The sequence below is a fragment of the Pavona decussata genome, unplaced genomic scaffold (assembly GCF_977016875.1).
Source record: "Pavona decussata unplaced genomic scaffold, jaPavDecu1.1 SCAFFOLD_161, whole genome shotgun sequence".
Classification (NCBI taxonomy): domain Eukaryota; kingdom Metazoa; phylum Cnidaria; class Anthozoa; order Scleractinia; family Agariciidae; genus Pavona; species Pavona decussata.
Window position 1 is genome coordinate 803,421 of NW_028145572.1, and position 27,966 is coordinate 831,386.

At 38.9% G+C, this 27,966-nt stretch overlaps 1 protein-coding gene and 1 long non-coding RNA gene across 2 annotated transcripts in view; both read left to right on the forward strand.

The window, feature by feature from the left end:
- Positions 1-1,194: 1,194 nt before the first annotated feature.
- On the forward strand, positions 1,195-17,789 carry LOC146464592 (uncharacterized). The gene is made up of 19 exons (XM_085129567.1): positions 1,195-1,344; positions 2,252-2,413; positions 2,907-2,947; positions 3,449-3,678; positions 4,144-4,485; positions 4,976-5,034; positions 6,609-6,681; positions 7,411-7,459; positions 7,575-7,734; positions 8,459-8,584; positions 11,029-11,097; positions 11,616-11,684; positions 12,304-12,392; positions 12,634-12,677; positions 13,140-13,207; positions 13,282-13,374; positions 13,852-13,958; positions 14,750-14,870; positions 15,488-17,789. Exons 1-19 carry the CDS (start codon positions 1,195-1,197, stop codon positions 15,554-15,556), a joined length of 2,121 nt encoding a protein of 706 aa, XP_084985693.1. The 3' UTR covers positions 15,557-17,789.
- Positions 17,790-19,812: 2,023 nt separating this feature from the next.
- LOC146464593 (uncharacterized) overlaps positions 19,813-27,966 on the forward strand; it is a 78,157-nt gene continuing 70,003 nt past the window's right edge. The window contains exons 1-2 of the long non-coding RNA XR_014868421.1: positions 19,813-20,379; positions 26,170-26,347. This is a non-coding gene — a long non-coding RNA (uncharacterized LOC146464593). The remainder of the gene's footprint in view (positions 20,380-26,169; positions 26,348-27,966) is intronic.

A 27,966-nucleotide genomic window follows, 5' to 3' on the forward strand; every position in this document is an offset into this window, starting at 1 on the left:
ATGGCTGAATCTCAGTTTAAGTCAGTAAGGTGGAACTGAGGTGCCAACGAAAGGGATCTGTCTCATATGGTCTAGGGTCCGACTTTTCTCTCCCTCACTGTCTGGTCGGACAAGGTATCGGAAAGCAGCGCGGAACCATCTCCAGCTGGCATAAGCGAACCGCGGGCCGAAATCTCGTGGTGCGTCGTCATGGTACAACGCTCCGGCAAAGTGTCCAGAGGTACCGCTGTCAGCTGTATTTTTCTCTCTTTTTCAGCCACTTTTTATATTAAGGCTGGCAAGTCGCCCGAAGACATCGTAGGAAACGAAGTGTTTCCTTCATGTCCCTTGTCATGTTCTTGTCAAATTGTCCACGGGTATTGTGTACTATTCATTGCGACTATGATGAACCGGTGAAGGATGGATGTCAAGGAACAAAGAATTTTCTCGCCTGACAAAAAATTCACGGCCTCCAAACCTCTGGTCGACGGCATGTTTGAAGTTTGGTGGCGATTGCTAAAATTTTCGTGGGTGAAAAAAATCGTTTGCACTAAAAATGGCTTCGTGTTAGCAGATTTATTGCAAAGTAAGCATAATTTCGCGTAGTGCAAACAGGGCCTTACCGCGTTTATATTGACAGCTGACATTCACAGAACAACACGTGATGGAAAACAGTGGAACCACCGTTTTTTCCTGGCGCGCTACTTGCTTTCAAACTTCATTGGTAAAGAGTGTTAGAGCGAAAAGTCAAATACGATTTTTTACGAGCCTGACAGGGGTCCTGGCAGGCAGGAAAAACAAACGAGACATTTTTTACCCAGCTAGAACCAAAAAATCTCAGCAAACTAGATATTTAGAAACTTCCAGCCAGTTAACCGTCTAATGTATTCAGTTCCCAGCCAGCTCTATTCTAGCCTGCAGAGCGGGTTTTTAGTCGAACAAATAGTGTTTTGGAGAAAAACTTAGTTTAAAAATGTTGACATAAAATGATATGGTTAAAATCACTTCTCCCGATCCAATCCCGCATCCCAAATTTCCTTTTCATCCATCCCCCTTCGTCAAAAGCGCATGCTTATTGCGCTCTGATCGCTGTACTCGCGGGCTCAGAAAAAGAGGCGGCCAACGGTTCACGAAATGGTACAACTTTGAATTTTATTGTTGTTTTATTGTTTGCTGGACATTTTAGTATTCTGCAGTTTTAACGTTGTTTTTTAAATGGATATTAGGGTGTCTTCTCAACAGCTGGCTGATAAAGAGAACCTTGGAGTTCCAGAAAAGTGGCAAAATGAAGAACCGCAAGGAGTCGTTTCGATATTGAAGTCTTCTCAGAAAGCGAATTTCCCCTCGGAAAAGAAATTGACAAAAGTAAGTGGCCATTACACTTCAAGCGTGATAACAGCTTTATTTTCTTCATCTTTGATAACAAAATAACTAGATTTTAGCTAACTGTTTTACGTTCGTGTCTTTGGTCCCAATTGCATATATAGTGATTAATTGGTCTGGTGATAATTTACATTTGGAAGTCTTACGTGGAAACTTCACATTTTTAATTTAAAACAGTTTACATTACTGCTGATTTGTAGTTTTATCTAAAATGTCCTAGCTAGAGATTTATTAAAGTCGCCTATTTTACAATTTGAAGCAAAAAGTCAGGATTTAGTCGTGTCACAGTACAAGCTCTTGACATTTTTGCAGATTTATATCACGGGCTTCACCACGTTTGTTTGGTATGATTCACTTGCACCAAATTGGTTTTAGACTGAAAATTGTCATTATTTTATGTACTTCAGTGGAAATATTTTTCACTTGTTTTTTGGTAACCTATAAAGGCAGATGCACCGGGCTGATCCCAATGTTGTCTGCATTAGAGGGAGTTGACTGTACATTCATGCAATAACATCTTGCAAATACATACAGCTGTAGCATTTCATTTTCCAAGCAAGCAGTCACTGACCTTGATTCCAGACAGCAGAGCCACTTTTGTAATTATTATATATACATCTACAATTTTGGTGACATGAATATTATTATTTGCATGTTTTTAATTTCAACAAAATTGCAGTGCTGAGTTATTTATCAAACCCCCCTAAAATATAAATGCATCTGTTATGTCTCAAAACATCAATTTTGGAAATCCTGTTTTTTTTTTTTTTTTATTTGCTACCTCAAGAAAGATCTAGTAAGGGTTAGCCTGATTAATGGGATGCATGATGCAACTGTGATCTAATCCTTGTTTTTATTTGTTTATTTTTTTCTAAATCCCTGACAATAGGTTTCCTTCAAGAACTCTCCAGTACGTCATACAATCCCTTACAGTGCTAAACTGTCGCATGATTGGCAAGCAATTAGAAACCTTGACGAAGAGGAAAATTGGACTGAGAGAACACAAGTTGTGACTCAAGAGGATCACAAACTGTACACTGAAGCAGCAAGGGTAATGAATAATATTCAAGAATATTTTACAGTTGTGATTCGTTGTGCAAAAAAAAAAAGGCCTAATGTGATTTGGAAAACTCAAAATGTATGCTTTTGTGGACCTAGAAAGTCCTAGAATTTTGTTCTTGCATTTGTCAAGGAATCAGACAGTTCATTTTGATATGTCCATTCAGATATGTTTACTGTTGCAGTATGTAGAGTGTTAAGTTAACATTATATACACATGTGTCAGTGAGACAGTCCTGCTGTTCTGTGGAAGTAATTGGCATTTCTGTTATTAAATTTTCCTTTTGTTTGAGCTAATTTTGAACCCCGAATACTCTCTGCATGAGTCCTTGAAAAGTCCTGACAGATTGGATTTGAAAACTAAAAAGAAGGAAACCTTGGAGCCAACCACCAGAGAAATTCATTGAAAACATTTTGCTTCCTGGCTAGTTTTTTCACATAATGTCTATTACACTCTTATTGTGTTGTTGTTGTTCTTTTGTCAGGAGTGGCTTGTGGAACTCATTGCTGAACTACCCTGCTTTAGGTAAGAGAATTGGAAGGAATTTCCATACAATTCAGTTAAGATAATATTGAATTTTGAGGTTGTCTGATAAAAATAACAGATAAAACTCCTTTATATTTAAACTGTACCCGTCATCTCACTACCTGGGGGCTGTCATTAGTAGCAAGCTATAATGGGTGCCTAGGGTAGTAAAGATCACCAGCTACTCAGAGTTGAAAGGTGACTTACTGGCAGAGAACTTAGAGGACCATCCCCTTGAAGAACCAGCTTCTTAGGCCATGCAACATGGGCAACATGATCTGACAACTTGTCATACAAAAATTTGTTATAATAGAGAGCTTGAGATTTGAGTACTGTACTACTTTCAAATTTCAACTGAATCCTGAAGGTCCTCAGAGCTTTCTCCTGCAACAGGAGATTCAGGCAACCATTTGTTATTGGAGTAGTTGCTTATGAGAAGTTCAATAGTGTGCTGTGATGCACTGTAACAGACTTAATTCTAACTTTCAACCAATATTACAGGGAGCAAGAAACAAACATGGAAACCAGCTCTGAGCTCCCTGAAATAGTCCATCCAGAACTACCTGCCAGTGATGACATGAATGACGAGAGTGTAGCTACAAATGTTGCTGATGATGATGACGACCTGGAGTCCACACTCATGTCAGACTTTTCAAAGTTACAAATTGGCGCTGCCGACTGTCCCCAGACTTTCTCACCCATTGGTAGTGAACGGACATCACCTGAACAAGGTCTACTGTAATCTGAATTGCACTCTGATAAAATGATCATAACTTTAGAACAAAGGATGAAAAGCAACAATGGCAAAAAGAGACATTTTATTTTTTATTGCAATAATCTCACCAAATTTGACTGAGGTTTAAAACAAAGATCGAAAACTCATGGATTGTAAATTTGATATTTTCACCAAGTTTAACTTGTTTGTTATGTGGAAAGGGACAACATAGATTTTGAGGTATTCCGCTGGCCCAGTGAGATTAAAATACTTAAAAGAACTTACACTGTAACAAAAATAGTGCCGTGGAAAACTTTGGAAATGAGAACAGCTGAAAGGTTTACTCAATTTATGTTTTTCTGTTGTTGTTCTTTTACTCAATATGGTCCAGATTATCTTAATAAACAATTATTAAAACTGATTTAAATTTGATTTTTTAAATGGAAACAAATTAAAACCACGTAATATGCTTTGTCAACAGAAAACTTAATGGACAGTAATGAAGACATTGACAAACTCCTGGTGCACGATGAAGCAACAGAAAATGACGTCCTACAGGAGGATGTGCTTTCTACAGGAAATGAAAGAACAGATAACTTGCTTAAGGAGATAACCAGTGAGGGACACTCTTACAAGTCTGCTGAGCTGTTTGCTGTAAATCCTGCAGATCTAGAGAACGAGTTCCAGGATCACAACACTTTAGATGAAATGCTCAGCAGTGAAAGAACAGCAGAAATTGAAGACATGTTTGAGAGGGATGCTGAAAATCAAAGTGAAGAGGATGATCAGTTTGGAGATGATGCATTTAAACCAGCTAACGAAGGTATTTAATTATTGATCAATGGCGGTATTTTCTGATCTGCCCGTAGTCTAGGTGAATTGAATCATGCTATGTGATTTGCCTGAGAGGACCAGGTTTTAATTTTCATATAGTGATCTAAGACTGCTTCCAAGTACTCAACATCCTTTTCAAATGCTATTCTTGGGGTTCAAAAAGATGAAACCTTATTGATACAGCTTGCACTTGTCTAGGCCAAAATAAAGAAATACTGCTCTTGTTTTTTTCTCTGTTCACTTACAAGTGGACATCATTCTTCTTCCTGTTGGGTCACATGTGAACATACATGCACTGTAGCAAAGAATGTAGCCAAACTAAAATAGTTATTCGTTGAGGTCACAGGTACTGTCTTGAATGCAGAAGCTGGTTTAAACTTGCTAATTTCATTTCAAGAATGATCTCAGATCAATAGTATTGTAGAGGGAATTACCTTGTGCCCAATAATGAATATTGTCACTGTTTATTTTTACTACAGCCATGTGGGAACTGGATTACCTTGAGCAGTGTGGTACCAACAATGCAGACTTTAAAGAGGTAACTCATTTTCAAATTTAGAGTGCATTTTTGGGACATATTTCTGATATTTCAAAATCGCAATCCTTCAAATAATTAAATATATTGTCTTCTTCTAAAACGTTAACAAGAATTAAAGTCTTTTACTTTGCCCATTTGGATATTTTTAGTTACCAGGTAACAGATATACTGTCACATAGATTTTTCAGTGTATTCCTTTTTCAGAATACACAGAATATGTCCCTTTAATAAAATGAAAATCAACTGACTGAGCTACATTGTGGTTATGGTATCACATAATTACCCTTCCCTGAAGCAAATAATTCCTCACTTACCAGTATATAAAAGCACTTTGTCTAAAAATTGATTGTTATCTCAAGCTTAGCTTTCAATTCATTTTGAGACAAGTCTACAATCAAGGGTAATAGATGGCAGAGTTTTCTAGTAATCACTTCTTAGTTTAATAATAAGTAGCAAGTCAGAATACATGGCAAAAAAGTTAATGGCCGTTTGAAGAGGGTGTTGACCCTCCATCTCTTGCTTTTAAAACAACTGCGACCTTGTCCCCTCAAGTAATGTCCAAAACTTTCAATCTTGGAGCAGTGTCATTTCTTTCAGTGTATTATTCCAGACAATGCCCTAACTAACGTAATTACATGACATGTTTACCTGTTACTCAGTTTGTCTTCTCTTAATGGCAACTGCCATACAGCATTTCAAATTTTCTTACCAAGCTCTGGAATTATAATTCAAAGCAGCTTAAGACCAGATCATTCCAAAAAGTATACATTCAATGGTCAGATGGCATTTAGAAGAGTGTTTCTTCAATTCTTTTCTAGCCCAATGATACCAGACACTGGTTATAAATTATTTATGATCCCATATAGTGCTTTTAGACAAATGATTTGACCTGTCTCACCTCCTAAGTGCTATGCTGGTTGTTTTTCTATTGGCCGCTCAATTATAAATATGTCATTTTTAACACCTGCCGACAAGAAAAATTGAATAAATAACAGGCAAAAAATAGTGCAGACATCAGAAGTTATCAGAAAAATATATGGCTTTGCATGCATTCTGTCCAAGAATTTCTATTACAGATGAAGAACTTTGGTGGGTAAAATGTAAGTTTTGTTTCAACCTTTGACCAGATTAAAGCATTTGACATTTTAGGGGATTTTCCCTAATATCCCTTGACTGATTTTTTATGCAGGGAAGAAATCCTAAATATTTTGCATTGTGATACAAGTTTTTGTATGTTTTGAGCAGAGTTTACATGGTGTTAAATTATAGGGAAAACACCTAAAAACAGAGATGTGTGAATGGAATTTTAGACCACTTTAGGCCTTTTCTTAAACATTTCACTGCTTCTACCTTATGAAATCAGTAAATATTATGCACATGTTTGCACATGTTACATTTTCTCAGTTAATTACTGGATTTGTAACTTAAATTCAAACTTGTTACCTTGAAAAGTGGTTAGTAATTTTTCATCTTTTAGATGTGTGTATCAACTCGTTACCTTTCAGAACTATCAAGAGCAATAACTAGTATTGATTCATGTTGGCAATAAACTCATTGTAGTGTTGTGATTGCAGTCAGCCCTGGCCCGTCAATCTCTGTATGTGAAGTTTGATCCTCTTGTTAAAGGGTCAAGTCCACAAAGCCCAGGTAGGAGGTTTGAAATGGATTAAGTCATTGAGATTACATGAAAGGTGTGTCTGAGCTGTTCTCTTAGTGTTTGCAGCACAGTTTTGATATCATAGTTTACGAGGTGGATTACATGTTGTTAACCACAAGTGAATGTTTCATTTTGCTTAGTTGGCTTGTCCCTTGGTCACTACCCCTACCCCCAGCTGCAGCCCCCCCCCCCCCCACCAATATTTTTGTACTTCGCCTACAGTGTGGTGTACAGGAATTTCATGGTTGATGGGTGAAGGGGTGTGTTGACAAACATAGACATCATCATCATCAATATTATTGTACTCTACATTTAAGTCCAAATTCATGCATGCAGTGTGGTGTACAAAAATTTTAGGATTGATGGGTGAAGGGGTAAGCTAACAATCATAGACATCACTATCATCATCATCATCATCATCATCTGCCGTAATAGCATTTATAGTGGCACTTTACAATCAGGTAAAAGTTATTGTGCTAGGATGATTGCATATTTCCATAGTTGCTGAGCTTAATTAATAATTATTATAAATTAACAACATTTTGATTTCAAAATGGAAGTGACTGTCAGAAGGGTGTTTTCAGTTTTCCTTTCACAAGAATGCCAGAAACTCTGGCATTTTTGTACTACAAAGAAGAGCAACGTAAGGGGTTTTTCTTCCACTTTGCACGAGAAACAAACTTTAAACTTCTTATTTTCTTTTTTCTGTGTTTTGACAGTGAAACACAGAATGGGCCTGAAAGATATTTTACCTTCAAAGCCTCCAAGGTTAGTGACAGTTTTAGCACAAAAAAAAATGTATTGAATTTTCCTTTGCTGCCTGGGTTGCTAATGTTGATATCTCTACTAATTATCTATTTACTTATTTGTTTGTTTACCCTAGTATGGGCGACAATCTTCTGTTGATGGATTCTCCGGCGCCTGGCCTTAAATCGTCTGGTGTAGCAGCGCGTCACGCTAACAAGAATCCGACATCAACACAGACTGAGAGTCCCTGTGGTGTTGACAAGTTGCTGAATTTCTCTCCTTCAAAATTAAACGAGGTAAATCTTCGGTGAAATCTGTAATTGGATCTAGCCTTATCAGCATTTTAAAAATTATCTCACTGAATGAATTTTTCAAACATTTTCATTTTGGAAAATTTAAGCCGCAGAAGCCAAGCTGAACCGGGTGTATTTTTGTTTCACGACTCGTCACGCAATCTCTTTGCGTGACGGACCGAACTCTCCGTCCCAGCGGAAAAAGAAATACAAAAAAGTTAAGTGCCTTAATTTACTGAAATGGCTTTAATTTTGCGGGCTATGTATATCAATTTTCTGCGGTTATTACAGATAAGTTTGGTGGGCCATAAGACACTGAACGAAAGTAAAAAAAAAAAAGAAAAAAGATATGAAGACGGTTCAAAAATTCCATTTTTACTCCCCAATTGTTTCTCTATTCTATTATGCTGACCGCTGAACGTTTTTATTTAACTCTAGTTTTTTCTTCCGAAGACTGCATATTGACGTTTTGTTCGTTTTTCTCTGCTTCAAAGAGAAATCGTCCATCCTCTGATAATATTTGTCAGAGTAAATGGATAAAAAAAATCGAATCCATTGACGTTTTATACCCACGCATTTTCCCGCAGATTTAAAATGTTAATGTATTTAAATTTTTCTACTTGCTCCAGCCTATTCTTCCAGACATGCGGAGACCATAACAGTTTTTAAGCAACCCCCCGCCTCCGGAAGATGAAAACATTTGGGTTTTAATTTATATTTTTTCCAGGGCATGCGAACAGAAATCGAAAAAAGGGAAGAAGCCATTGTAGAACAAACCAACGTTGTGGAAAGCGAGTGTCCGCCAGAAACAAGCAACATTGAGGTTAACGAAGAGGAACCGCCGCACGAGAAGGTAACTATAAACACGGTAAACGTATATCACATTCATAATCAAATGTTGAAATCCCTATTCACAAACACATTGCTCTAGAATGGTTGCTGACCTGAAACGCTATGAACGGGCTTTCGTTGCGAACTGTCGAAACTGCGTTTTAGACAGTAAATTTTGATTTCATCGCAATGTGAATGCAAATGCATGATATCTTATTTGATTTGCAAATAAAACAAATTTCAAAGCTGTACGCAACCGGTGGAGTTGAACAAATGCCGAATTCAAATATTTTTATTATGTTGTTTCGTTTCCCTGAAAATATAGTCGAGAAGCTGAATATTTCAGTTTCGTAGTAAACCCTGCTAAAACAACAGCATGCTTTTCACAGTCTGTTTCAGTTTGCTTTCAATGAATCGCTAAATTATGAGTGTCTCGCTTTTTAATGCCTGTTATCCTGAAAACTGAATTTGCTGTCGGTTTCCTCTCTGTTTTGAATGGAATCAAAAATTCAACAGACAATTATATTGAAATATTTTCAGATTACCTCGCCGAATTTGACAACATGCAACCTATTTGTTTTTGCTTGCATTACACATTCCTGCGAAAAGAATCTCTATACATGTATAGATGGACTGAATATAACAAGAAAAACTTCAGATAATTATGACAAAAGCAAAAAAGTTTGCCTTCAGGCGTCGAATTTAAAAGTCCTTCATTTTTTTTTTGCGTAGAAAACCAGCTCGAGATTAAAACTGTTGACTGTGGGATCTGAAATCTGACATTGTTTTTTAAGCAGATGTATTTTTTTTACATGTACTACGCTTCATGTGTTTCGTGTTTTCAAAATCGTCGAAAATTTCATTTGCCTTATTGTAACCAGTGGAGATGGCAATTTGGTATGGAAAAGGAAAGTGGCAGGTTAAGCGCCTTTGTACTAACAATTAAACTGGATTTGGAGGTTTAGAAATGTCATTTAAAAAGTCTGCGTCAGAAATCGCAATGACAGCAAAAAAAGGAAAAGGTGTAATTTTCGTTCAGAGGCATTGTTTTGAATTGTGTTGGCTTTAATACCCGCTGTCAAAGTGATTCAGTGGACAGGTGGCTGGCAGATTCTTCCATAAGCGATCGTGCTGTATTTAATATTAATGATCTCTAAAGTGGGTGACTGGTGTTTAGCGTTTGTTTGATAACACGAATCATGGGAGGAAAAACCTGCCTTCCCATTGGTCAAATTCTTAGCTACCTGTCATGCCTGTCATGCAACGCGTCGAACACCGTAACGTTCCAAGTTTGGAAACTGGAAGCCATTTACGCGCGAAAAGTTCTCACAGCTGGTGGCTTGTGGCTTTCAAATAGCTTGATAAAACATTCAAGCAGAAATGGTGCCATCGTATTGTTAAAGAAGTGTCTCCTAGAAGCCCGGTTCAGAAAAATTCTCGACCCGTAAAGACCTTTTGACATTTTTTTCTCAAACGTCGGATTTCCGGGCTCAAATCTAGCGTTGGTAAAATGAGATCGCCGTGTTTTTTTGTGGGGCGGATTATTCTATTGTTGACGGTCATGATGTGATCATTGTCTTTGGATCAAAGAGTAAAGATTATGGAGTTCTGGAGTTTTTTCAAGGCTTTCGTTTGCCTTGGACAATCGCTTCACGAACGCACCGTGAACAAAGAGGTCAGCCTTACTTGCTTCAGTGGGTTTTAAATTATTTTAATAACATTGTTGCCAGCGTATTTGATCCGTGAAAACGTTTGCCTAACACAAGATTCTGTGGATGTGGCATTAGCCGGAACAGTGGAGTTTTAACGACGAGTTTGTCGTTTATGCAACCTATGAGTTTATTGCGGTTATGTCATGTTACGCCGAGTGAATCCTTTAAGTGTAACAGTACAGAACAGTTACCTAACACTTACGCATCTCTGACCCCAACAGATTACATATTGGCCCGGCCGTGGGGCATTTGCCGGTTTGTTTTCAAATATCCTAATGCGCGGGGGTCGGCCGGTGGGGAAGGAAAGGGGGAAGGGGGCATAGGAACAGCTGGAATAAAAGTAAGGATAATAGATTTAAAAAAATGGGAACAGATGGAATAGACTGATTACACTGTACGTGTAGCTGCCATCAAAAACCATGTGTCCTTGAGGTTTTTACTTCTGCCTTCCGAGTATGCGAATGAAAGCTTTTCAGGTTCAATCTTGTGATACTGTTTATGTTCCATGAAATGAAATTTCATAACGTTTGGAATATCCTTCAGTTTTTACAATCAGTACTTGTGACATTCTGTCATGTGTTCCGGCCCAGCACATGTTAACGTGAACGTCAAATGTGACATGCACTTAGCGAGTTTTGATGCCGTTAACATTGCTGCGTAAGCTTATATGCCAATCAGTCTTCATTTAACATTACTTCATAAATCTTTGCTGCTTTTCTTTTTTAGTTACCAGTTACTCGTTTGACTTTTTTAGGCGCTGTTTTACAGCAAAGAGGACTTTGACGCCGCAGTCAAGAGAGAGACAGATGCTATCCGTAAACAGGCAAGTATTAAATCACCATGTCTCAGAGTTCGCATTTGCTTTGATTTTGCCTTCCTACGCTCTGTCGTTGGTTTGCAAAACACGCGCCAATTTCTCAACCACTGACAAAGATAACCAAAACCATTTGTAACTTGTTCGCGCGCATTTTCCCGCGCTTGGCGCCGGCTACATTTATTTACTTCGAATTCTGATTGGTTCATTGCGCTGGTTATGTCTGTTCTGATTGGTTAGAGCAGGAGCCCATGACCCGCTCATACCAAGCCTTGGAGTCAGCCCTTTCCCGACGTCAAACCTTTTCGCGGGAAAAGCAGTTCTGAAAATGAATCTACTCGGGAAAGGATTGACTCAAGAATTCATACAGATAGAGGCTCCTAGAGAGATTTCTTTGGGTTTGGTTTTGCGACACTCAAATGAAAACCCAGTCTATGGTAGTCTTGCTGAATTACCTGGATGTACTGGTTAGCCCTCTATACAGCAGTAGATTAAGTGACTTTGTATTTCTATTTTGTCGTTGTTAGGCGCTGTTTCACAGCAAAGACGACTTTGATACCGCAGTCAAGAAAGAGACGAGTGTCTTGCGTCAGCAGGTACGTCACGTGTGTTGTTCCCTGGAAAGCACGCCACAAAAACGCGCGAAACGTTACGCTGGCGAACAGATCACCCGGCGACAGAGTTGAATAACATTTACGCATGCGTGAACCCTTCGCGCGAAATTCTGATTTGAACTGAATACAGTGTTTACAAACATGGTGTCCAGAGAGTCGTTAAAGGCCAACTTCACGTACGATTGGGCTTTCTACACCCCCTAGATCTTTAGGAAAATAGATTTTGTCTTCGAAAACGCAAAGATAGGTTTGTGTTTCCAACTGCCGCGAAATTTTTTTATTTTAGATCCGAAACTTCGTTTCCCCGCGAGTCTGCTGAAAATTCAAGTCATTTGGACCCCGCTCGCTTGAGCCCACGTTCCTGGCCGCTACACAGTGGCATCGTGACTACGTTGTTCAGTTCTGTCTTCTGTACCTCTCTTGCTAGCCTGTGAACGTAGACGTATTTCCGGTGAAGAGAAGCGACAACCGGAAATACGTCTGCGTTCACAGGCTACTCTCTCGCTAGATCAAGTGATCATAAATCAAACGTACTGTGATAGTCCAATCTCTTCGAACAGTTTCATTCATTGATAATCATTCTAGTTTTCTTTGTTTTAAGATGCAAGAAGAGGCTGCCATTCGTGATATGGAAAGCAAAGAACTGACCGAAAGGAATGAACAACTCAAGAGAGAAACTGGAGAGTTAAGGTACATGTTTCCTTTTACATTCGTTCCGGCGCCAAAAAACTTTGTTGTCGTTGTTGTTGTTGTTGTTGTTCTTCTTCTTCTTCTTCCTCTTGTTGTTGTCGTTGTTTGGATAACAATTGTTGTATATTCTGATGCACATTTGAACCAAGTAAAGTGCAAACGTTGATAACATAGCGAAGGACATCATCAAGTGGGATCAAACAGGATACACGTTTTACTGACACTCGTTAATTTTCCTCAGGGTTGTTATGCAGGAGTATGAGAAGACCATTGCAGACATGATAGGTAACTGCATCTCTTGCTTGTAAACAAAGCAACACTGAGTGCTGCTCATAACTATTGGCCTGAAAATTACGCGGCGAATGTTGTGTGTGCATGCAAATGATGAAACGTTGAAATTCATGAACGTTTCTCTTGCGTGTCCTCGTTTGCGCAGGCGTTTATATTTAGAAGCAGGCTGTGTGTTTGTTTGTTACTTTTTAATGTTGGCATTGCTAGGCGTTAAAATGTTCCTGAATGTTCCTATTTTATTTTTTTAGCATAAATTGCGTACGATATAAAGCGTTTTTGAATTCAGTGACGAATGTAACTGATTCGTGTTTGCTTTGTTTTTGTCGTTTTTTCTACGTTACTGCGCGATCGTTTGGAGTTAATGCTTTCATTATAAGGTGTTCATTATTTCTAGATGTCATCAGTTTTTTTCGCTGTTCTATGCTTGATACCATTTCTCCTCTTCTTTTCTCACAGAAAAAAATCAGATGTCTCAGGATCAATATCACCACTCCACATCAGAAGTAGCAAAAGAGCGAGATCAGGTATAAAAACAGAACTCTTCGTGCAGCCTTAGGCAGCAAGTTGTGTTAACCAGCTTAATTTTTATCCTTCACAGCTTCAAGCTGACTTGACGGCGGTAGAGACGGCCTTTTCGGATCTTCACAGAAGATATGAAAAACTTAAAGGAGTGGTAGAGAATTTTAAAAAGGTAATGCTATTGAAGTGGTGCTGTGGATTGTTCATCGAAGTAATTTTCTTTATCAACAGAGTTGATAACTAAAGGAGAATTGGCCAACGTATCACGGTAGCTCGTCTTGACAAACGAATTACACGTGGATAATTCGTCTGCACGGACGATCCGTCTGAAAGCTCATATTCATACACGGACGAATTATCAGACCAACTACGGTTCTTTGCCCAAGTTCGTCCCAGACGGATGATCCGTCCCTAGTATAAATCGAGCCAATTGTTTCTACTCCTCACCGACGCAGCACCACAGTTTCTTTAGAAACCAACTCCCACATCCATTTGTAGTTTTCAAATAATTGTTTTGTAAATTCAATGTTAGCGGGAGGAATCAAAATGCGTTCGATTTTCCAACCACTTGCCACTAAATTCGACAAGTATCGGTTTCTGTGGATTGTAGACTTCCCCGCTGATTTTTCGTTTAAACGTTGTCTTGCAGAATGAAGAAATACTCAAAAAAGCCACGACCGACTACCAGGAGAAACTGAAAAAGTCAGAGGAAAAATATCGCTTGTTAAAGAAACACGCCGAAGAGAAAATAGAGAGGTTTGTATTTATCGTAATTTTCAAGTTGGCCACGTGAAGTTGGTTCTGCGCAATCCCGGACACATTTTTTTAGCCTAGAGACGCGGTCCAACATTGCACGCCCAACAAAGTTGCACCGTGTGCCATTCTTTAGTAAAAAAAATCATTATTATTCTTCAGAATTGTTTCGCACCTCAGAGAGATTTAGCATCACATTTATGGCAAATGCGAACCGCAGTTTCAGAAAACTGTTTGAATGAGTTACAAATGATCACGATTTTGCTCTAAATCACCATTGACAGGGGCCTTTGACTAGAATCCTCTACCTGTATTAATTCCCTGAGTCAACCCTTCCCTAAATAGATTTAGTTTTAGAACAGCTTTTCTGTGCCCGTTCTAAAACTAATCTACTCGGGAAAGGGTTGGCTACTCCAAGGTTTAGTATAAGAGATAAGAGGCTCCAGGGGCCCGTTTCTCGAAAGTCCCGGTAACTTACCGGGCCCGATAAATGTCTTTAGTGATAAATGTTTCTTAACAGAAGTCAATGTTTTGTTAGCTTTGAATACTAAATTTTAAAATCTTATAACTCTATTAAAACATTGGCCAAGTAAAATGCCTGTAATCACTGTGTAATCGTGAAAAAACCTTTAAGAATATACTTATCGGGCCCGGTAAGTTACCGGAACTTTCGAGAAACGGGCCCCAGGTCATGGAATCTTGTCACTGAGTATTCAGTTTCCTCGAGACACCCGCACTGCAGTTCAACGTTTCTATTTTGATTCAGTGACATTCTTGCTACTTTCTTTTTACAGCGCGAATATCGAGATCACACGAGTACGGAAATCCAACGAGTCCGAAATAGCGGTCATGAAGGCAGCACTCAAGAAAGAACAAACTAAAAGCGCCAGTCTAGAAATGAGTCTACAGCAAAAGGTGCGAGTAACTGCGTGTAGGTGTAAGACTAGAATCATCGTTGGTTTTGATAATTAGTAAATAAACTCCTTCAGGCGGCTGGCATATCGGAGGATAAGGCCCAAGGCTGAAAGGTTGTCTGAAAAATGAACAGATAGCCGAGAAGCGAACCCTCGAAGCCAATTGTCAAGTTTTGAGGACAGTATTTCAGCCGAAGGCATTTTCTCCGACCTTCCAGCAAGCTGGGAACGGGTATATTTATTTTATAACCAACCGATTAATTCCTGGAAAACGCGAGCATTATCGTGGAAAAGTTGACCCCAATAATTAAGTCGATTTGTTTAGTATACTCTGATTTGGTTAAAACAGCCGTAAAGGACTTTCTTTCTTGCCTTTTTTTCTCGTTGAAAAAAAATTTGAGCCACGGATGACCATTGTCGTCGCCCGATTTTGTACCTCGTGACTTTTTCGTCCAATTAGAGGACTTGAAAATTATCGGTGTAACATAATAAAGGAATATGTGTCTCTTCAAAATGACCAAAATTTCAAATCGTTCTGCAAGTAAAATAAGCTTCATGCCTTCTGTTCTCAGTATCGTGCTACTATATTGAATTTCGCTCTGTTGTTTTGGTTTTTAGGTGTCAGAAAATGCCGAACTTACAGCGATATGCGACGAACTTATAAACAAAATGGGAGGTCATCGATAGTTACGGCGCACGAAGCAATATTAATAAGGAGTGGTTTATAGCTCATCCAGCTACTTCGGCGAGCTGTGAAGATGTACTGTATAAAAGCTGTCTTTTCCAGGGGAAGGATTGGCTGACAAGAGACTGTTCAACAAACGGTTATGCTACTTTTTGTCATGCAAGTTTGGTGTGGTGGACATATCAAAGGGCTTGACGATTTTTAAAGGGTTTATATTATACAGTAAAGATATTTAAGTTCCCCTTGTGCTCCTAATCAACTCGGCAGTCATTTGCAATAAGTTGAAATGAAGCTCGTCAGAATTCGTAGGAATTTGAAGCAAACATAGTGCTAATACTTGGAAATTAAGGCCACTTGGAGGCTAAAATCCATTGACCTGCTTTAATCACGTTCACCACAAATGTGATTTACAGAGCTGCCTCAATCACGTTCACCAGAAACACAAAAAACTGCTTTGCTTCAAAGCTTCCTTATCATACCGCGTTAGTTGCTGCTTCATATTCGAATGTACGGTTTCTCTAACTTTTAGTTATTTGGTCAACAGAGCTAAGTACCTTGTAATAGAGGTAAAACAGAACGACTGTATTTTACCAGTAAGTGTTTACAGCCCAGCGAGTAAACTTGTGACCGCTTTTAATTTAATTGCAACACTTCCATAAGATCGTACCCTATCAGAACTGGAAGTTACCTTCCAAAGAACAAACACAATTTCAACTGTTCTCTTTAGAGGCTTTCTTGAAAGTTATCCACAAATTTTTATTGGCTATTTCATCGCACGAAAATAATTCAGCTCACTAAAAGTGGTCACAGTTTCACGCTAGCGAACCGAAGTACAAGCGAATTACAAAAGTCAGCTCGAAGCACCTTCCATATTCATGTTATTGTTATGTTTATAAGATTTCTTACCAGTCTTGTAAAATGAAATTAAATGGTTACCTACACGGGAATAATAGGCACATAATCGCAGAATTAACTATAATCTGATAAAAGAAAACTGACGTTTATTTTCAAATTTTGATTACCTTTGATTATGTCATTGTACAAATTTTGTTTAAGCTAATTTGAAGCGTTGTTATCTTAACTCTTCCAATCTTGAACTTGAGTGCGATTGAAGTGTCAACTGCAAATTTAAAGGAGGCGGAGCCGGTCAGTAGAATGGATCTTGTGCTGTTGACCGTTTCAACATTTAGCCTGTTCAATGCCCACAGCTATGTCAAATCACGTAGGAGTTGGGAGAACGCGACCCATCCTTGAATATGGACCCCCTCTCGGGGCCTCATGTCACCCCATGTTGTGCACACTGTTATCCCGCTTACTTAACGTTGTTGAAATCGGGGCCTTGATGTTCCGGCTCTTACAGTGGAAGAGTCCTTATTGACATTTTTAAGTCCAGGGGTTTCTTGAACAAACACTAAAGCTTGGATTATTTGTTTCCGTTAGAAGTCAAACTTGGGGCTATATGTACTTCTGAGCTCAACTTTAACTACTCCCTGGAAATGAGGGGTCGTCACACAAGTGTGCAACGTTGCATTGTGTCCTAGCACGTTGTGTGACGCCCTAATACGTTCAGAGAAAAAAATAACACTGGCGAGTTGCAAACAGCCTACTGTCAGTATTAACTGTTACCGTTAGTACTAGAAAACTCTAGCATCAGGTTTTTCATAGTTAACGGCAAACCTGAGGATTTCATGTGATCACGGTCTTGCGGTCGCGTTTGCTGTTTGCAGTTCACGTTTAAACGGCAGGAAGGGTTTCCGGTGGTAACTGATTTACGTTAAGGTGTTTTGTCATTGAAAATTGTACAGCCTCATATCTAAAGGCAAGAAATAGGTTGTTATGCTGTTATGCCCGCCTGCGATGTGCTAATTAGATTTTTGAACTGGAACAATGAACTTTCATGTTTTTTAGGTTATAAAAGTGAAGCACTTCAACTTGACGAAAAACAACATGTCGGCACGAGCAAGTCGAACGCTTTGCTAAAATTCGAAACCCTGACAACCTGAAACTGCAAACGCCTAACCACAAACTGTAGTTTTACCTGATGCTATAGGTCTAAGCTACGGCAGAAGTTATAATTAGTTACGCAACTCGTTCCCGAATCTTTTTTTTTTTTAACCCTCCTCCCCATGAAAGGGAGGAGGTACCTGCCTTGCTTGTAGAATCTGAGAACTGTCAATATATTTATTTCTATTTTTCTAGGTTGTTTAATAATAAACTGGAGAAATGCATCGTCAATAGTCGTAATAATTTCCCTTTCTCGTTGACTGTTGATCCCTTAACAAGACAACCTTGCATTTATTAGTGAGTTGACGGAGTGACAGAAAAAAGAGTTTGCGTGACAGGTAATTCCTAACCCATCTTGAAGACCGATCCTTGCGGCGGAGGTGGCGAACTTGATAGAATATAAACAACAAAGGATAGAATAACTGAACTATATTTTTGAAAAAAATTGCCTGATATTTCGGTTTCAAAACAAACCTTCCTCGGGGGCTGAAGGTTTTATCCTCTTCCCCGAACAGCAACACTTCCGATGAATAAATCAGTCTCAGCTTACTAAAGTCGCAGTTGCCTTTCCTGTTCGCAGATAATAGTTTTATATCTTAAACTCATCATCATATCTTTATTTAGATTTTAGAGTAGCTCATACAGCTAATATCTCCGAGCATTTACCCACCCAACCATGGGAACTAGTTAAGGATGAACTGTTGTTTCTCTGAGAACTGATTGTATTGGGCAACTGCACACTGATATTCATTCACCGCAAGTTCAACTGAACCCAGTTCCATATAACACGTAGCCCTTTAGAAACTCACATTTCACTCATTGGAGCTGTATAACACGCAGCTCTATTGTATCAGAGAAAGGGTCCATTGCTTCTGTTGCTCCAGTAATGTATTTTCAGCCAGTCTTGTGAGCTGCGTCGAACATTTTTACTGTCAACAGAAATGTAATCACCATCCTCGTCTCCAGTTGCCCTTGAGGTACAATCAAATGTGACGTCACCTGTTTACGGGCCCCGACGCCGGGCCAAAAGTGGTATTTTTTAAATAAACGCCCGGGGCGCTTGATCGAAGCCCCGGCGATTATTTGCGGTCGAGCTAACAAGTTAATATACAGTATGGAATAGCACTGCTGCGACATATTGTGAGTTCACAATATTCAGTTCGCAGCAAAAAAAAAAAAAAAAAAAAAAAAAAAATGGAGATTGGCCTCCGCTAAAGGCCTCCCCTATAGTTTGCTCTACAGTCGAACCTCCACTAACGGCCACCTCTCCACAACGGCCACTTTTTTTTGTCCCGGCGGAAATAAAGCAAACCTCAAAATTCCATCCATTAAAAGAAACTCGGGTAAACAAAGAACTGGCTATCATGCTGTAAGTGATTTTAACTCGCTGGACATAACTATACGAGCCTCTGATAATGTAAATATTTTGAAGCGTCAGATTTTTAATTCATTGATTTAAGTTTTGTATTACACATACGATACATTAGTTTTTAGTAGCATCTTTTAGCATTTTTATTCATTGTAAATTTTTAATTTTTAATTTTCGAGGTCCTTTTGTAAACCACTTTTTAGTGAAAAAGTTTCCTCCTTAAAGATTGTCATTATTATTATCATTTATTATTATTATTATGGACAGTCCATACATTTTTGTTTAAACCTCTCTACAATGGCAACGGCCACTAAAGGGCGTCCCCAACTGCCAAAATAACCTCTCGACAACGGCCAGTACAGATCTCTTTTGCAAAAACAAAACCACGTGGGGTATAGAGCGAAAAGAAAAATTGGCGAGCCGGGCGAGCGGAGCGCGGATTTTTGTCTTCGCCCTATACCCCACTTGAGAGCCTGTTTACAGGCTAGAGCAGACCGAAAGAGGGTACCCAAGGCTCCAAGAACCTTGTATGCGAACCTTGATTAATATTTATTACACTTGATGTACTCGCCTGCAAATCTTGATACGTGTATTTAAATCTTGTTGCAGACATATGCAAATCTTAACATATGCATACTAATCTTAACATTGATATATATGAAACTTGATGTAAATAAATAAATCTTGATATTTTGTCCCTTTTGGACAAGCATAGAAGCCAGCGTCTCTTCTTTCGTGGACCCTCTTGGAAAATCTAATACTTTCAAAATTATGCGCAGTAGGTGGATTCTGATTGGTTTATCTAGCTTACAAAGGTGTTGAGACAAAAAGCCCACATCCGCTTCTCTGACGAGGGATAAAACACTCGCGAGCCAGAACTCGAATCTCCTTACGGTGGCCATATTACCTATTCAACTCTATTGAAAAAAAGAAACATCCGTTTTCACTCCTCCATTGACGTATTCTTTCAAAACTATCCCCTATCTGTTTGATATTCCTTGGTGTTCTTAGATCTGCTAGACCTACACTGAAGTTTTACCGTCGAGGTTTAGAGTGATTCGTTTTCGACACGAAGACCGTTTGCAGTCGTTTCAGAACATTATCAAGGACTATATTATATACAAACTTCAACAGAAGAACATTTTTCTTCCACCGATACGTAAATGCAAGTCGCGGACGAACTGAAGGCAGAAAACAGCTAGACAGGTCTTCAGCTTTATGTGTTAATAACTTCATCTCACGCATGCTTCAACAAACGCTGTTTTTGTGGGAAAAGCGTACGATTTTCTAGACGGAAAATGGGGGTCGCATAGCTGCGTATCTGGTGTTTGGGACCACATTGGCTGTGAATTGTGTACAGTCGAGGAAGATGGCTGAACTTATGGATAGCATTGTTGCACAAGTCTCGCTCTGCATGGACCAGAACATGTGTTGTGTTGACCAATATGGCAGGTTGGTGAGTATTGAAACTATATTCTTATCAGCTACTAGATGCATTTTTTTATACTAACAATCTCCCGAAAAACAGCGAAGACCAAATTATAAATCGCTGAAAATAATCGTATATTATTTTAGTAATGTATTTCAAGCAGTAAAATTAAATTATCGAAGTTGTGATGGAACTGAATTTTGTAGCTTTGCTTGGTGACTGATACAATGTGATGAGTATGATGCCAAGGGAAGATGGAGGCTAGCTGATAATACATTTGAGTGAATTGCGAGTAAAGTCATTGTATTAAAACGAGATAACATTTAATATAAACGCAACAGAAATAAAAGGGGAAAGGATGTTTCCATTAACACCAGTTACAACAATTTAGCCCAGGCTCAATCAAAACCACATATTAAAAAATTAGGGCGTAACATGCCGATAATTTCGAAAGTCGATAGACATCGATCGGAAATCGATAGAAATTGATTGCAAGTTTTGTAGTAACTATCGATTTCGATCGATGTTCAATGTTAAAATTCGATTTGATCGATTTCAATCGACGAGTATCTCAATATGAAAAAGATGTATGGCGGGAGATAAGACTACAGTCGAACGCGGACCAACAAAGCGAGAGCCGACCAGCAATAGCAAGACTTCATTAAACCCGAATTCAGTACACTGTATTAAAAGATCAAACACAAATGAGCCCAAAGGAGGAGCAGCAAAATAACTCTATTCACATCATTTCTCAAAAATAACTCTCGAACTCTCTCGAAAATAACTCTCGAACGTTCGTTGTTTTTAGAAAAACGCGGCTCAGAGAACATCAAATCGGGTTATATTACAGGGAAGGAAATCTGGAACGATCGAACGGTTTCGAGCACGGCTGAACGAAATAACGTTAACCATTTCTTAAGGTAAACAGCCTATTCTACGTTGATTAACAACAGCACTTATAAAAACCACTTGGTTGCTCAGTTTTTATTAAACTTTATTGCCCTACAGATTTACTATTGACATGATCGTATAAATTGCCATTCGAGCTATCGGATTATTGGCTTGGTTAATTTCGCAGCCGATTGAAAATTGGCCCAGTTTCTGTCAATAACAATCGAAAGTCAGTTTAAAATCTTGTGATAATCGACTTTTATCGACCAATTAAACTTGTCGATTGACAATTATTGACAAATATCGAGTACTATCGACTAATCAACTACGTTTTCGATGATCGATTTCGATCGACATGTTACGCCCTGATTAAATGGGTTCTTGAAATTGTAAGTCTCAGTTCAGTTCGTATCATTATCGTACTCACCCATGCCTTTATTCACTTCTCTTGAGAGATCTACAAGGACATATTTTCATAAGAACCTTCTACAATACACACTTTACTGTTATCCTGGCCTCCCTATGTAAACACTTATGATCTGATGTTACGGCTGTTTCTCCTTCTTGAGCAAAGTCTGTCAGTGTCATTTAAATAGTTTTGACTTTTGTGCTGGTGCCTTTCTTGACGATTATGGCGAAAGTGTTGGGATTTTGCAAATATTTTGACGGCTACGACTCAGCTACGGAGTTCTCGTGCAGGGCCTTTGAGATATCGAACGAAGTAAACAACGAGCTCCTTTCAGCCATCACAATAGCTTAAACCTGTACCGATTTGCCTGTTTGACTTAATATAAGTCTTCGATTTTTAAGCGAGTCGAGGATTCCTGCTTTAGCCGTTATCAAAAGCGAAGTTTATAACAATAATTATAATAATGGTTTATTGCAGAGTATCCAACAAAGTGAGTTTCTTCATCTACAATATCTACGCTATAAATCAACTCCAAATAAAATAAAATAAAAATAAAGAATATATACATATGTATAATTGTATTTACTGCTTAAAGTTCCTTACATGAAAGATGTCTCTTCACACTACAACAGAAGGAATTATATTCAGTTATAGCCAAGCAAGCAGCAATATTTTCCCTTCATTCATAGCTTATATAACTTGGTGTTCTTTACTCTTTCGGGAACACTTAATTCCGATTTGCTTAGAACTCGTTTCACTGCCATGAAATTTCTGAAATCAATCAGACTGCCACATTTTCAGCTGTAGTGCTTTCAATCGGCGCGTCGCGAACAGTTCTTTCCGCCAAGTAAAAAAAATTGTCATTTGTTTATAAATTAACGGTGTTGGTTCTTTCTGCAACTTCTTTAAAAAAGACTCATAAATTGAAGTTTTCAACTTCTTTCTTGTTTAATGTTATCGCTCATGGAAATCCAACATGGGCGTAATTCTCTCGTTTGGGGTGTTTTGAGCGTCACTTGAGAATATTAAATCATAATTTCGCTTTACTTCCCCTACTCAGCCGTGATTATTGCAATTCGTTCAACTTGTACAGTGTGTTCAAACTATTCAGTAACAGAACTGGTGCAAAAGGCGTTCAAGTTAAGACAGAGAATGAAAAAGTTACCGTCATGTGCTCACGTTCTCCACAAAACCGGGAATTGACTGAGGACGGCAAATAAACGTGCCAAAATTTAACTCTATTTAAAAATACTTTTTGAACGCCATGTGCTAGCAACGTGTCATCCTATATGAATAGAAGTCATTTACATCTCAATGTGTTGCGCATATCATTGTAGCGAAGTAGACAGCTAATCGATTTTCGATTCTGTGGAACAATAGTGGCTAGAGTCATTAGCACTCATGCCCGCCTAAATATAGTAGAAGCGCGCTTTTCACGCCAGTCTCAATAAAAACTTATGGAATCACGTAACTGATAAGTCAACTTGAACAGTCCGTTCACTTTTACAGCGATGCCAGATATGAATAAAGTTCTTCCGTTACTTCTCTTCTTTCAAGATATATAATCTCGCTTACCGCACTTCAAACTCAGCCAAACTCGATTCAGGTTGGTATCTTTTGCATCCAGCTGAGCAGGTCGGCTCCCAGCTTTCACTCGATTCAGAGCGTATGAGTAATTAACGAAAGACCAAACTTCAATGCTGCGAACGCTTACGTACTAACAACAGGAATAAGCACATGAAGTCCACAGACAAACCACATTTCTGTACACTTTGTGTTTGTGCTGTAAATGGAAGCTGTAAAGTAGCGTGGTATCCTTGTCCCCAGATCCCTCACGTTTTCTAATTGTCTTGTGAGGGGTTTTACCGCTGACCAAAAACTTGTAGGCACTGTGAACGAGGATGGTTTCGTGAGCTCTAACGTGAGCTCAACCTCTTCTTCCAGCGCATGCGTGCACAATCGCGACATGAAAACTTTAAGAAAGAAATAAGAAAGACAGAAGACAAACGTTGAATCTTTTCACCAGCAGTTCACTGATCTTTTCTTCATTTCTGAGCAGATTTAACAAAACATACTCACAGCTGTCAGCCAGTCTCCACATTGAAACAAACTACTGACCTCTCCCCTGCGGATCTAGGAGGGAACCTGCTGACCGTCTAGTGTAGCACGCCATCGAGTGTTGACTTAGTAGCACGAGCCGGAGATCTATTTTGTTTTTACATCAGCCCACTGGTATATTCTTTTACCACTGGAAGGCCAACTGTCTGAACAGACCACTCTTTGGACTCTCTCACGGCATATCTCTTGGGGACTTAAAGAAACCACGGCGGCAACGCCAACGAAAACAACATTTGAAAATTTAAGTTCGTTTTACTTCTATTACTTCGCGATCATTCCAATTCGTTCAACTTCAAATGTGGCCGAACTATCCAGCAACAGAACAGGTGGGAACGCCTTTCAAGCTGCGACAAAAATTTACCGTCATGTGCTCACCGCGTTCTCCACAAAACCTTGAATTTCACGTTGTTGTTTGACCGAGCTCGACGAAGAAATGCACCAAAACACGAGAGGACGCAGGCGGCGTCTACTGTAAGTACCGCGAAGGAATGCTACTGAATTTCACTAGCATTTCGCGCGGGACCGAAAAAGAGACTTCACCGAAACCGGAAACCGCACATGGAAAGTCTCTGGCACCCAGACTGAGCTGGCTGCATTAGCCTTTTGTATGTTACACCACTCCGTATGAGGTGTATCACCCGCCGTTCTGGTGAATGAAAATTAAGCACTGAGATGCTGTATTAGCGTTTTTTATGTTATACCATTCCGTATGAAGCGTATCACCCGCCGTTCTGATGGATGAAAATTAAGCGCTGGGTTGCTGTATTAGCGTTTTTATGTTACACCAGACCGTATGAGGCGTGCCACCCGCCGTTCTAATGGATTAGAACTGAGCGTTGGGTTGCTGCAAAAGCGTTTTATATGTTACACCAGACCGTGTGAGGGGTGCCATCCGCCGTTCTGATGAATAACAATTAAGTGCTGGGTTGCTGTATCAGCATTTTTTATGTTACATCGGACCCGTGTGAGGCGTGTCACACGCTGTTCCGATGGATATAAAGTTAAAGCGCTGGATTGCTGCATAGGCGTTTTTTTATGTTACACCAGACCGTGTGAGGTGTGCCATCCGCCGTTCTGATGAATAACAATTAAGTGCTGAGTTGTTGTATTCGCGTTTTTTATGCTAGCAGAGATGGGAAATGATCCTTTGGAACGGCCGGTGATGACAAGATGTCGGGCTCTCTATTGACACCTTATAACAACTACGGAAACCGCAACTTAAACTCCTTAGGAAATGACTGAGGTACTTTCGGTTTTAGCCTTAAGCGTCCTTTCATGCATAACGCACGTGAAGAGCCTTTGTTTTTCTCATTAAATCCTATCGTTTTGTGAAATTCTCGTTGCCATCTTCGTTATAAAAAAATTATAAGAAAATTTGCTAGATCCCGTTTATTTGCAATTTTTAACAAATTTTAATACGCAATGATAAAATATCTAATGTAATCTCGTTCCTTTTACTATGTCAAAATTTATATAAGTAGTTAAGTGACTTTTTTCGCTGTTTGTTTCTATGAAGTTGAGTCTTTGTAACACATAGCATGTCTTGTTTTTCGATTCTTTTCTGTTTTCTTTTATAATCACCAAAAGGTAACTTGTGTAATATTCTAAATAAAGTACCGTAAACTGCCGCTTATAAGCCCTGGGCTTATACAACCTCGTAAGGGGTTTTAGATAGGCTTTAAACGGAAGGGCGTATATACGACGGGTTTTTGATCGAAATACGTCTATTAACTCACTGTTGTACATTATCAATACTACAGTAAAGCATTGAAAAGTTACTTTAATGGTATTTTACAATAAAGATATCGTGCGGTAGTTATATAAAGAGTAGATAACAAAAAGACGGGAATAATAGACTTATTGGCCCACAATAATTTTTCCAAATTTCTGTTTGAAGTAAAACAAGGAAAGCAAGAAGAGGGCTTATATCTGGGGGGACTTATAATCGGATGTATTTTTTAGTTTACAGGTAGATGGTAGATGCTTTTAAGTGTAAGGGCTTTACGGTATTTAAAAAATATAGTATTTTTTTAAACTGAGCTGTTATGGTTGATAGAATCTTCTTTCGACTTTTAAGTAATTCACGCTTTGAACAATTGCTTCTTCGTCAAGTGGTATAGACATGTCAATCACTTTGGTGGGGTTTTACACGAGGCCATCATGCGAATATGTGCAGTTAAGCAGAAGTTCGTTAAAGTTAGCTAAAACCTTGCAGTCATTATGTTACATCTACATTCAAACTTATCGAGTTTGAATATCAAGCCATAATTTGCGTTCTAAAGCACAGATACCGCATCTCTCACGGTCTATTTTAATACCGTTTCAATATAGAACGCTTAATCACTTTTGGCGCCAGTCGTTTAGCACGCATTCTTTAACTTACGATTTGTTTCAGGAAACGAGGATGAAATTTCCATGCGGGAATAATACTGGAATGGAGTAGCTACATTTTCGACGCTTAGGGTCATGTTACCAGTGTGTTTAGTTAAAAGTGGGGATTTGTTTGACTTGGTCTCGCTGTGCAGGGAGTTCCGCTGAACATATCTGGATGTGCTGACGAAATTCGCGGACAGGTGAGTAGCAACTGGACGCATTTTTAATATAATTTCCCTATTAAAACACGGAGGCCACCAAATCATAAATCGCCGAAAAATACTCATGTTTGACTGAGGTTTCAAATCGATACGTCTGTTTTCTTTAATCAACCAATGAAAATGATAGGGTTGATTTCAAAGTTGTGGTGTATTTTGTACAGTAGCCTGCATTTTTATCTCTTATGACTAAATGCAATGAATTAAATGACAAGTTTTCCAGTTAATTCATCGCGAACTTCTCTCGCTTGCTGGCGTATGGCTTATGCCTGCTTATGTCTGAGTATAATATTTTACTTTCACTTTCCTCGAAGCACCAAATTTCGCTTTCAAAAGCTTGTATATATGTCAAGGAACGAAGGCACGCATTCAGGTATAACTTATTTTTACTCTTTTAAAATGAACTAAAGAAAAATCTTTTTACAGTTAAACCAGGTAACAGTTAGCAAACGACTCGTTTTGCAAGGTTTTCCATCCATAAACGTCAAGACACAATTAACTTAGACGTTAATGTCAGGGGGGAAATAGAAGCTTGCATATGTTATTACATGTGTTATCCACACGAATTACGAGTTGCGTTTAAAGCGAGATGAAATAGAAACAGCGGTGTAGTCACAAGTTAGGATGAATGTTTCAGTTAATGCTAGTTACAAAAATTTAACTAAGGCTCAACTCAAAACCACATACTGAATCCGTTGATTTGTAGATTTTGCAACTTTTGTAGCACTTAAGATGCAGATTTGAAAGGCGTGAGTAAACAAGCGGCGATAACAGCGCAACCTGTTGCCGCTAGATCGCAGGAGTTTCACTGAAATTTTTCAATAGTAGATACAAACTGGAATTTGCAGGATCTCTCTCGCAGCGATATCGCGCTGACATCGCACTGAATTCGCAGCTGGTTTGTACACTTACGATTTAAATTCGCAGTCTTGCGTGAGTAAACTTGTAGTGGAGACGATGCAGTTGTTTCTCCTTCTTGAACAAAGACTGTCGTTTAAAAAAGTTTCAGTTTTGAGCTGGCGTAAAAACTGTATTTAATTCTGTCTTCTGCAAATCATCTTGACAACTGAGCAGTTTCGTGCAACTTCGAGCGAAGCGGACGAGGCTCTTCACAGTGACCAACCGCCCAAACCATATGTTTCATATATTCATATTCATTCAAACCATACACTTGGATAATTTCTGCCACGCTGGATTATCCCTGAAATACTTGTTGAGTCTGTCCTCTGCATTAACTTTTCTTTTAACCTGCGATAAGGCCCAACTGTTTTCGCAGCACTCTTTGGTCGCTCGTTAAAACTCGTTGTCGTGACACTCCGCACTACAAATCCTGAGGCCGCAACGCTGATTGGCTGTTGGAATTTGACAGCAAATCTGATTGGCTTTTGGAATCACCGGAAATTGATAAAAAAAATATATTTTTTAAAATTTTCAGAGCTTTTTGTTTGTACTGTTCGCTGTTATTCATGCCCCATAGCAATTGTCTTAGTTTGTTTATCTTCTGAAAATATTCCTCGAAAGAAGACCGTGCGTTCTGCCTCGCTGGTAAGTTTTGCACTTTCAAATCAAGATAATATTTCATGATGCTTTGAATTACATAT

Coding starts and splice junctions, on each gene's coding strand:
- LOC146464592 (XM_085129567.1), top strand. CDS start 1,195: ATGGATATTAGGGTGTCTTCTCAACAGCTGGCTGATAAAGAGAACCTT. Junction 3,679..4,143: donor ACGGACATCACCTGAACAAG/GTCTACTGTAAT, acceptor CTTTGTCAACAG/AAAACTTAATGGACAGTAAT. Junction 4,486..4,975: donor ATTTAAACCAGCTAACGAAG/GTATTTAATTAT, acceptor TTTTTACTACAG/CCATGTGGGAACTGGATTAC.